The sequence below is a fragment of the Otolemur garnettii genome, unplaced genomic scaffold (assembly GCF_000181295.1).
Source record: "Otolemur garnettii isolate 467f Iridium unplaced genomic scaffold, OtoGar3 scaffold00294, whole genome shotgun sequence".
NCBI classification, from domain to species: domain Eukaryota; kingdom Metazoa; phylum Chordata; class Mammalia; order Primates; family Galagidae; genus Otolemur; species Otolemur garnettii.
The window spans coordinates 196206-208425 of record NW_003852689.1 but is presented as its reverse complement, the minus strand read 5'-3'; the positions used below and the strand labels follow the sequence as shown (position 1 = coordinate 208425).

Here is a 12220-nt window from a genome sequence, read left to right as displayed (position 1 = left end):
AAAAAAAAAAAAAAAAAAGAAATTACAGAGAACAGAGGAACATGTTAACATACACAAAATCCAGACTCTGGGAAATTCTATGGGTAGGCCTTATTTGGTCCTGATTTGGTGGATCTTTACAATATAAAAAAAGATCACAATTACAACATGTCGTTTTGATAAAAATACTGAAGTTTGAGAATCAACTAAGGACAAGGCACTATGCCCAGCACTCTAGAGGACACTACACTGAGATGACAGGGCCCCATGTTCTGGGGAGGAGGAAGGTGATATTGATCTAATAGAGCAAGATGGACAAATACCCAGCTAATGGGGTGCATGACTTAATACACAAAAGGGCATCCAGAGGATCATTACAGGGAAATCCTGGTAGGTCCATGCTCAGAAGACTCTGAATGTCTGGCTAAGATTTTAACAGCAATAAGGAGGGGTCCTCCCAACTGAGGGGATGGCAGGTGTGATGATTTGAACAGGAGAATGAAAGGCATGTGCTTTGGTCAGAAAAAAGGCAAGGGCAGGGAAGATGAATGATAGAGAAAGGAAGGTGGAGACTTGGCTGTGAAGGACAGTGAGTGCTGCACCCCAAGCCAGGCTTTATCTGGTGAGCCGAGGGAAACCATACACTATATTATAGGAAGGCAGTGTCTACTGTGCTTCAAAGGATAACACAATATGGCAGTTTCCTATGCAAGCTCAGCAATGCCATCTGCTCTCTTCTTGGTTTTAGGCAATGGTCCAGCAATGCAGATCTAATGGTGTGATTCAAGATTGTTAAATTGGTATTAAATGTACAGAGCTGTGGCTGAGCCTGTGATGAGGTGTCAAAAGGAGCGAAGCATCGCTAAGTGATCAGAACTCTAAGAACTCTTAGAGAATGGAAACAGATGGAGAAAAGCATCATGCAGAAAAGAAAGAAGCATATCGCACCCAGCATGACCCCCAAAACTCATTGACAGCTTCCTCTCTATGTATGGTCATGGAAGGGGCCTCTTAAAGCCACATCTCTATATGGTGACACCTGGTGTGTGATTTGCCACCTATTGAGTTGCCAAGTTCAATTGTGTTCAGGGGTGTTTCTTACCATCTCCTCCTCCCTGTACATCAGTATCTAGGAAAGTCATCCAGGAAATAGGCCTATTTCTTCCATCTTTCTTTCCTGCTGAGATAAGAAGCTATTTATCTTGTTCTAAAGAACCTCACACTCTTTTCACAGGCCTTGTCTCTCTTTACTGACATAGTTTGCCAGCTATATGCAGTCCAGAAGACTGCAGAAGTGAAAGCCACATGCTTGAATACCCAGCTCCCTGGGAGCTACCCAAAATTTCACTTAACTCTGCCCGCATCTTACTGAATGGACAGGATGTGTGCAGACATCCCCTCCTCCACTCCAGTGGTGTGACAGTGGGTATGAAGGTTTGTCGCCCACACTGCCTTGCACATTGTTGGCAGTGCGCAAGATCAGTGAAGGATATGACTGAAGTTAGTTTGTGCTCACTGTCACAAGTGCCCCAGACTGCTCATCAGGCTCTAATCTTGGATTAACAGACCTTCCCTGAGAAAGGTACAAGGTTCTGTAGCAGCTGACAAATTCACAGTGGACATGCCAAAGGCATAAAAATATTGGGAAGGAATAAGGGCCCCATGTAATTGTGCTCCAGTCATATGCCAAAACCAAGCTTAGATGGTCATGATCAGAAAAGTGTCTGTGAAGCAATAAAAGGCCAACCACATGGCCAGACACTCTACAGAGAAGGCATTCAGCACACAGAGCAGCAGACCATGCTGTGTGGACACCCTGCAAGACTGGCACATGGCTCTCTAATAGGAAACTAGGAGTGACACTATCACTCAGAGAAGAGTACAAGCACTCACTCTCCTCAAGCCGGAGCTGGGGAGGCCCTTACCCTGACCAATGTCACTGAATCTGTCAGGAGGAAGAAGTTCAGACCTATGCAGAAAGGAGTTCACAGGCTTGTTTCCTATGCTGGCCCTTGGTTGGCATCTGGAACTTAGATTCAAGGAAGGTTCCTGCCATTCCCTAAAGGTGGCACACTGTGCATAAACTATTTGTACAAACCATGTGATTGGTGCTAAATATCTGCTTTCCTTCTGTGGATCTGAAATTTGGGTAAATGCCAAGTGGAAGGTGCCTACATGATCAGCCCCCAGTGAAAAGCCTGGGCTCTGAGTTGCTAACAAGCTTCCCTGGTTGACAAGGTTTCACACGTGTTGTCACAACTTGTTGCTGGAGGAATTGTGTCTTGCACAACTTTACTGGCAGTAGACCCTTGGAAGCTTGCACCAAGTCCCCCTACCATCACTTACCCCATACCCCTTTCCCCTTCCTTTGCTGACTGTGCTCCATTTGCAGCTTATCATTATGACAGAGTACAGCCGTGAGTACAACTATATGCTCAGTCCTGCAGGTCCTCCTAAACATTCACTGAACCTGGGGTTAGTCTTCCAGACTTATGACCTAGGACCTGAGTGAAGAGTCTCCCTAATGTGATGTGGGTGGACACCTTTGCATGGGCTGAGTCAGAAGTCTGTGTTGGAGTCCTGGTGCTATCCATGAACTTCCACTTTTTCCTCAATCTAACAGGATGGCAGGTCAAGACCATCACTCCCTCACTTTCTGGAACCATGAGCCAGAAACCATTCAGTTAATTGGCTCTAACATTTTTAGGGCAGAGGCCTCTTCTTTAATTGGTGGCCTGCTTCTGACAGAATCTTGGATATGTAACATATGCAAGGCAAACCCTTAGGTGCACAGAAAACTAGTTTTAAAAGCTATAAGATCAAGAAAGGTTCTTTTTTTTGGAGACACAGTCTCAAGCTGTTGCCCTGGGTAGAGTGCTGTGTCATCACAGCTCACAGCAACCTCCAACTCCTGGGCTCAAGCAATTCTCCCTCCTCCACCTCCCAAGTAGCTGGGACTACAGGCGCCCGCCACAACGCCCGGCTATTTTTTGGTTGCAGCTGTCATTGTTGTTTGGCAGACTTGGGCTGGATTCGAACCCGCCAGCTCAGGTGTATGTGGCTGGCACCTTAGCTGCTTAAGCCACAGGCACCGAGCCAAGAAAGGTCCTTTTAAAAGCATTATCTTTGCTTTCCATTCTCCCAGCAACTGCCAACTTTTGTAAAGTGACAAGTGGTCCTTGATATACATAGCTCACACATATGAACACTTATAGCTCTTTGAAAATACAAATGAGGACCACAGAATAAGCTATCAGTTCTTCAAAGTAGCTACTACAACACATGCCATCCTGTTAACATATTATATCCACATTTCCTAACTGATGCTTTGCTGGCACTCCTGGCTTAAACCTGCACTCTCCAATTTATCATCTCAATCTCACTACAACGAAGTTTTTGAAATTGAAGACAAATTAAGAAAAATCTAACTCTGGCACTAACATACTTGGCTTTCTGAAGTCTCAAAATCATAGGCAATTGTCATTCATTTCCTCACTCATCCATTCATAGACTAACCCGGCTACTGAGAGCCTATCAATGGCTAAGTACTATGCTTGGCTTCATGCAGAATACAAAGAAAATGCTAAACTTGGCTATGATGTACCCTTGGCAGAAAGCTGTCTGAAGAGAAGCCCACAGACACAACCTATAAACTCCCAGAGGAGGAAGACCTGGTCCTTGGTCAGGGGCTACTGTGAGTATTTCAAACAGGAGAAATTCAATGCAAGGATCTGCTTACACAGGAGATTGCACTGTTCAAAGAGAATCCTAAAGAAAGGGAGACAATCCCAGGGCCTTTGGGTAAGAGCTAGCAGCACAGCAGGGACATACTGTCCAGGACAGAAGCTAGGAGCTACGACATCAGGTATGCAGAAGACACACCTGAACCATGATGGGACTGTGGGGATGAAAGGAGGTGCTTAGAGGAGAGAGACAGGCAGGGCTTGGAAATTCCATCTGATGTGGAATGAGAGAGGGAGAAGGTAGCAAGCATGATTCAGAGGTTTTTAGCTATTCATAGAAATGGTAAAGTTAGGAGGAGGAGGCAGGTTTTGTGGGGGAAATTATAATTAAGGTCACCAGAACTTGCTAGGAATATTAGTGCGTGTTGTGCTCCTCCAAAATATGTTGCTAGTCTATTTTTCACCCAATTGCAACATTCCTGTGCTAAAGGTTAAGAAAATATGAAAAACTGTGGTACACACATACACACACACACACCATGAAGTACTATTCAGCCATAAAGAAGATGAAGACTTTCATCTTTTGTATTTACCTGGGTGGAGTTAAAGAACATTCTCCTTAGTAAAGTATCTAAAGAATAGAAAAACAAGCACTCTATGTACTCAATACTAATTTGAAACTAGTAGATGAAAGAAGGGAGCGGGCTCGGTAAGCTTCCACCTAATGGGTACTATGTACAGGCATATTGAACATTTGGGTACCAACAAGGAGAATATGGTTTGGCATTCATTTTTTTGTTGTTAAAAAGTTCCCATGAAAAAATTTTATCCCCAGTTCTTGTCCCATAGGGAACATGTACTTAGGGAAGAATTCATAAATGATACAGAATTTTCACAAGTATTGGCTTCTTGGGTGAAACATGGACTACAACTCAGCTGCTACCTAACAAATGCAAACAATGTAACCCAATCATACATATTCTTATGTTAATCTGAAATAATAATGAAGAAAGAATTCTTTAAATAGGTATTTGTTATCCTTTTGTAGATGAATAAATTATTAAAATCAAAAAAAAAGAAAGAAAGATAATACATTTCCAATGCTTACACATTATCAATTTGTACATCCCTTTTCAGCTTCCTAACAACTTCATAATATGCAACACCAAATGATATTTCAAATTAAAGATGCATCTAAGGCCACCTTCTGGGGTGTCTAACCCACATGTGGGGACCTTTGTAACTTACTCTGCAGACTTGTAACCCCAAATTCACATTATCAGGGACACTTTATACCTGCATAGTATTTTCCATTTCCATCCTCTGAGTATTATCAAAATGGACATCAAAAACACCACATTTCTTGGTGTCCAGTCTCCACAGGAGATGGCTTTTGGGAGCTGAGCTCAGTGGAGTAGTACGCAATCTACCCTAGAGGCAAATATGTCTTGGTGTGCCATCTTCTTTTACTTGACTACTGCCCCAAATGGGCACAGCTCACCAAAATGTTCAGTGGTGTTCCTTTCCTAAAGGATTTTCAAATTTATTTTCATATGACTGCAGCCTCCTTTCTTACAGACCCAGACTTATTTGAGGCCTTTCTTGCTACCTGTTTTAGCCATTACTAAGTATAGATGAGTCTGAAGAAAAAATAAAGTAAAACAAGTGCTACTGTTTGAAATAATTCCCTAGGAAACAAATGTCATTTATAATGTTGCCAAACAGACAACTGGTATACAACAAAATAGAAATTTATTTAACCTAATCCATTTTGTTGCTGATGTGGATGAAAGTTGTGTTTGGAACACTTTTTACATGAAGACTTGTGCTGAGGCCAATACTCGTGAAAATTCTGTATCATTTATGAATTCTTCCCTAAGTACATGTTCCCTATGGGACAAGAACTGGGGATGAAATTTTTTCAATGGGAACTTTCTAACAAACAAAAAAATTAAATACAAAACCACAGTCCCCTTGTTGGTACCCAAATAAACATACAATTAAGAACACCAAGCAATGGAATAAGAATCTCATCTTCTGTTTTATTTATATTCCTAGCACACTGTCAGAAAAAAGTAAAATCCTGCCAACAATTATCCATATTTCCCAGAAATATTTTTTATATGTGACGATACTTGCAAAGAGCATTTTTTGGCCAGGTGCAATAGCTCATGCCTGTCATCCTAGCGTGTTGGGAGACTAAGACAGAAGGATCACTTGAGGTCAGGAATTTGAGGCTAGTCTATGCAAAAATGAGATCCCACCTCTAAAAAAACCCAGAAAAATTAGCAAGGCATGGCGGTGCATGCCTGCAGACCGAGCTACTCAAGAGGATTGCTGGAGCCCAGGAGTCTAAGGTTGCAGTAAGTTCTGATGATACCACTGCACTCTACTCTAACCCCAGCAATAGAAGGAGACCAGCCAGGTCTGGTGGCTCACACCTATAATCCTAGCACTCTGGGAGGCTGAGGCAGGTGGATTGCTTGAGCTTATGAGTTCAAGACGAGCTTGAGCAAAAGGCTGAAAAATAGAAAAACTGAGGCAAGAGGCTCACTTGAGTCCAAGAGTTGGAGGTTACTGTGAGCTATCATGCCATGACACTCTCTCCAGAGCGACAGCTTGAGACTGTTTCAAAAAAAAAGAAAAAGAAAAGGAGACCCTGTCAAGAAAACAAAGAAAGAAAGAAAGAAATTTTTTTTTTTTTGAGACAGAGCCTCAAGCTGTCCCCCTGGGTAGAGTGATGTGGCATCACAACTCACAGCAACCTCCAACTCCTGGGCTCAAGAGCATCTCCTGCCTCAGCCTCCCAAGTAGCGGGGGCCACAGGTGCCTGCCACAACGTCTGGCTATTTTTTGGTTGCAGCCGTCATTATTATTTGGCGGGCCCGGGCTGGATTCAAACCTGCCGCCTTATGTGTATGTGGCTGGCACCTTAGCCACTTGAGCCAGAGGCACCAAGCCGAAAGAAAGAATTTTTAAGGATTCCTTTTTTTTTAAAGACAGTCTTACTTTGTTGCCCTCAGTGGAATGCTGTCGCATCATAGCTCACAGCAATCTCGCAAACTCTTGAGCTCAATCAATCCTCTTGCCACAGCCTCCCAAGTAGCTGGGACTACAGGTACCCCTGTCACAATGCCTGGCTAGGATTTAGAGATGGGGGTCTCGTTCTTGCTGAAGCTGGTCTCAAACTCCTGAGCTCAGGTGATCCATCTGTCTCGGCCTCCCAAAGTGCTAGGATTACAGGTGCGAGCCACCATGCTTGGCTTAATGTTCTCGATAATATGAATGTTGGCACGATGTGCTTTCTCCCTTAGCATAAGCTTAAGCAACCAAATGAGCTTCTCAAGCAAAATCCAGGGCTTAAGTACCTGAGGAAAACACATTTGAAGGAGAAATTTTAACCCAAATCCCCACCATTTTTCTAATAAGGTAAAAATAATGGGAATTGAAATGCAGGTCAAGGCTACTAGGAGATCCCATAGCATGTGTGATTGGCAAAAATCAGTGCTGATAATACCAACTGCTGCCAAGGATATAGATCCACAGAATCTCTTATTCATTGCTAGTGGGAGCAGAAATTAGTACAGTTGCTTTGGGAAACACTTTGGCATTATGTAAGGTAAACATTCACAAATTCTCTATAATCCAGTGATTTTACCCAGAAGAAACTCCTGCACGTGTACAAGAATTTTCATAGTAACCCATCCAAAGGAAAATGCATAAATAAGAAGTGCTACCTACACACATTCCTTGGACTTTATACAGCAAAGTAAGTCCCCTAAACTCATATACTTTCTCTCTTTTATAAGGTTAAAACTGATTGCAATAAAAAATATGGGCTTTTAAAAATTGCATGTAGGGGCTCAGCCCCCATAGTACAGTGGTTATGGCACCAGACACATACACTGAGGCTGGCAGGTTCGAACCCAGCCCAGGCCTGCTAAACAACAATGACAACTACAAAAAATATAGCTGGATATTGTGGCGGGCGCCTGCAGTCGTAGCTACTTGGAAGGCTAAGGCAAGAGAATCGCTTAAGCCCAAGAGTTTGAGGTTGCTGTGAGCTATGACAGCACGACACTCTACTTAGGGTGACATAGTGAGACTCTGTCTCCACAAAAAAGCATGTAGGCTGGGCATGGGGGCTCACATGTGTAACCCCATCACTGTGGGAGGCTAAGACAAAAGTAACACTTGGGACCAAGAATTTGATATGAGCCTGGGCAACACAGCAAGACCCAATTGTTTAAAAAAATTATTTTAATTAGCTCAGTGTGGCAGCATGCATCTGTCGTCCCAACCACTCAGGAGGCTGAGGCAGGAGGATGGCTTGAGCCAAGGAGTTTAAGGTTGCTATGAGCTATGATCACACAACTGCACTGTGGCTTGGACAACAGAGCAAGACCCTTAGAAAACCAAAGAATTGCATGAAGATGAGATAAAACTAAGTAAAAGGGGAAGAAAGCAGGTGGTGACCAGAGCTGGCCTGGAGAGAAGGCCAGAAGATGGGATGGAGTGTCAGGTCACAAGAAATATGTGCCTATGTTTTATACAAATGCCAGGGTTCATTTAGTTAAAAAATTTTAATTTGAGGGTAGTTTTTCCAAAAGGGAAGCTAGCAAGAGAAATGACTTTGATTCCTTCCCTACTAACCACACTGCCACAGCAAGCAAGTATGACTCTACTGGCTCCAAGATCACAAATACAAAATTCTTTCAGTTCACAAATACCTAATTTGCCTCTATCCCAGACACACCCACACAGAGAATCTCTGGAAAGAGCTAAAGGACATAACACATACTCATGGTGCTGGACACAAATGGAGCACCTAAGAACTCACCCTGTTACTTTCAGGATTATGAGCAACAAGTCTGAATGCTCCTTGACCCTAGCTGGCAGGGTGGCCATGCCTGGTCTAGAAAGCAGAATTCAGATCAGAAGTAGGGACAGGAGAGTGGCATTAAACACCTGAAACAGTGATTCTGGCTTCATCTCTAATAGGCCTTTTTTATAGACAGAGACTTCCTTATCTCTAGTGGTATTCGGACACAGCCTGCAAGCTGGGTGCCTCTAGGTAGGCCACTGAAGCTCATTTATTCAGTCTCAGTTCCCCTTTCCTGGCTGGCTTCACACGGAAGTAAATGAGAGTACAGGACTGTATAAGTGTCAGGAATCACTCATTCTATCCAGATAAGTCAAGCAACAGTTTTACCCACCTTGGAAACTAGAAATGTCTAAAAACAAAACTACAGGATTGTGTCAGCACACACAAAAGAAACTGGTTACCCACTCTCTCCTCCCCACCAAATTAATATTTGTCTCCACAACCTTATCAGTAAGCTGTAAGCACTTTTTGTAGTTACCCAGAGAATCTGCAAATTTGAGATTACCTTGAAGTCCCAACTGTCTACACACAGTTATTTTAAGAAAAGAAGACAGACATCTTTGTTCTTCCAATTAAAACAAAAAGGTATGAAGTCAGGTTTTACTTCTACTAGAACTAGCCATTTTCCGACAGTGGGACCCTATAGTCATAAACATTACCTTGACTTTTAGTTTTAGTAGTACCTGGTAAATATAAGCAAATAATACTAAAACCCTAAATGCAAGGCTGAGTGAGCATCAGAATAGATCTGGGACAGGTGAAGACTTTGGAGCCCAAGAGGCCTGGGTCGGAATCTTTCTCCACTGCCTACTGGGCTGACCTCAGGACTCTTCTTCTGTACAACAGGACAATAGTGGAACCCACTTCACAGCATGATTGTGAGGATAAAATTAATGAATGTAAGTAAAATGGAGTGTGTGGTCCACAGTTGACATGCCCTATGTGTTTTGTGCTTTGCCTTCAAGCACAGTGACACTTACTTACAGCAAATTACTAGAGGTCCCTTCCCTCCAGGCCTGGTCACCACTCTCTTTCTTCCCCTTTTACTTAGTTTTATCTCATCTTCATGGATTATTTACATAACTGACAGAGTATGGGGAGATTAAAAAACATCATCTGGGGATAGCATCTATGTCTCAATGGGTAGGGCCCAGCCCCATAGACTGAGGGTGGTGGGTTTGAACCTGGCCACAGCCAAACTGCAACAAAAAAATAACCGGAAGTTGTGGTGGGCGCCTGTAGTCCCAGATACTTGGGAGGCGCAGGCAAGAGAATTGCCTAAGCCCAGGAGTTGAAGGTTGCTGTGAGCTGTGACGCCATAGCACTCTACTGAGGGTGATAAAGTAAGACTCTGTCTCTTAAAAAAATCATTTGCCTGATTTCCAAAGGATAATGTGTTCTATGTCATATGTATGGTGCAGCTGAGTGGGCAAGAGGGCACCAGGGCACCAAGACACCATATGGGAAGGGTATGTTAGAAACGCATCTCATCTTTCTCCCCTGTGATGAATTAAAGGCAGCCAGCGATCCTCCATTTTGGAGTTAGAGCCATCACTTAACTTCGGCAGAGCTCCCAAACTCTGGGGGGGATGATAGACTTGACCATCTTCTATTCTAGAAGCTATGTCCCCAAAAGGCTAGGAAGGATATAGTATAAAAGTTGTAGTGGGCAATTTTAAGGGATACTATTAGCTGAGTGAAATGAGCAAGGTGACCCTGGTTTCAGTAATAAGAAGCTAGGGTCTTGCTTGCCTCCTGTTTGCAACAATGTAGCAGCGCTTCTCAGACTATGGTCCCAGACCAGCAACACGGGCCTCACCTGGGATCTTGTTAGGAAAGCTGAATCCCCCTCCCTAAGCCCACTGATAAGAAATTCAGAGGCTAGGCCCAGTACGCTGGTTTCAATGAGTCCTGCCTAGCTAGTGTTAGCTCTCTCACCACTGGACTGCAATTTTGAATCCCATCCTGCCTCTGGGATAAGAAAGGAGAGAGCAGAACACTTCCTGGTTCTTCACAAAATGCCAAGTTGGGCTCCTGAAGGGCAAGAGCTGCATCTAATACATCTGTGAGTCTGCTGTGCTCAGCCCAAAGCCAAGGAAGGGAATAAGCAGCACTTCCCACCAGAGGGTCCTAAGGACTGAGCAAGGTTACTACCTCCCTCAAACCCTAACACCAAGTGATCTTGGCTCCTGAGCCAGAGAGGGCAAGGGCTGTGGAGGTTTAACTCCACCTAGCTACCCCAAACCCACAACTACCAAGACCAAAGAGAGACTGAGGCCAGGTATCACTCCCTTACTCCACCTCCTCATTTACCCTCCTAAATTCACTCTTGCCAGAGGTCATGTCCATAGATCACATCCACCCTTGTCAGAGGTTAGGGCCCCCAGCCTTTGGCAGTTGGTCAGAGGCATTATTTCTCCTGCTGGAGTGCATGCTACCAAACCTCCTAGGCTCCATCACCATCACCGCAGCATCACCACCCCCAACCCCAAATGCCCCACCCTGTGGTTCCATACCTGTAGTAAGATAGCAGGCCATTGCCGAGCACGAACCAGCGGCGCTGGTAGCCCTTCAGGTAGTTGGTCCACTTGAGAAGCCAGCCTTTGAAGCTGTCCAGAGGCAGTGAGGCCACTGGGGCACTGGGGGTCATGCTAGTCCCTGCTACTGAAACCGTATTAGAAGTCTTTGCCTGTCCAGGTCGCTGAAGAGGCAGGGGCTTTAACGCCGGCAGTAACTCTGACCCAGATGTGACGAACGGCACCTTCCCCAGCCCAGGGGACAGTTCTGATGTCGCCTTAGTGAAGGGCCCAAGCCTTACAGCTGGAGTGAACTCTGACTCCGTCCGTAGCAGGTCCAATCGCTGCCCAACCTCTGGCTCAGTTTTCCTCTGGGATCTTGGCGGCGGCTCAAAACCTGGCTCTGACACTTGTTCTGACAGCGGCTCCTGCTCAGGCCCGGGCACTGGCTGGGGCTGAGGCTTGGGCTCCGGTTCGGAGCCGGACGTAGAAGTGCTCATGCCCGGCGCCGCCGTGTGGCAGGACAAGCAGGGGACAACCGTGAACAGCGACGAGAGCCCGCGGGAGCGGCCGCCACAGCCCCCGCCTCGGCTCGGAGCGGCCGCTTTCCCCATAGAGCCCGCCGACCCGAGCGCGGCCGAGCGGGCAGTGGGGGTGGGGGGCCCTCCAGGGGCGGGGCCGGGGGCGCCGTCACGTGCACGCGGAGCGCGCGGCGGTGGCGCGCGCAGGTCCCTCCGCTGCCCCGTGCGCCCCGTGCCCGCCGGCGCCCACCGGCTATCGTCCTTCTGGCCGGCTGCTGGACCTGTTCTGACCCCAGTTCCTGCTTTGGTCTGGCCTTATGAAGGAGCCCAGGAAACACCTGTGGGCTGATAGCTGGGTTGACCCGTGACGCAGAAACGATGGCGCGCTTCAGGCCTCCATTCCTGCCTGAGCCACAACCCGTGCCAGGCGCTGGAGGAACAATGATGAATGCTGAGCCCGCCTGCTCCCGGCGCAGCTCTGCCCACGGGGCCCTGCGCCCACGTCCCCCACCCCCACCCCGACTGGGATGGGTTAGCTCCTTGCAACCCAGGAAAGGCGGGCAGGGAGCAGGTGCAGCACTCAGAACCCTTGAAACGCCAGATGCACTGGGGTCAGATGGGCGGCGCTAGAATCGA

At 45.9% G+C, this 12220-nt stretch overlaps 1 protein-coding gene across 2 annotated transcripts in view; it reads right to left on the bottom strand.

Annotated features, from left to right (window-relative positions):
• OSBP2 (oxysterol binding protein 2) overlaps window positions 1-11677 on the bottom strand; it is a 184592-nt gene extending 172915 nt beyond the window's left edge. For both annotated transcript variants that reach the window (XM_023508949.1, XM_003803331.3), the window contains exon 1: window positions 11064-11677. In XM_023508949.1, coding sequence (XP_023364717.1) covers window positions 11064-11677 — 614 coding nt within the window. The remainder of the gene's footprint in view (window positions 1-11063) is intronic.
• Window positions 11678-12220: the final 543 nt, after the last annotated feature.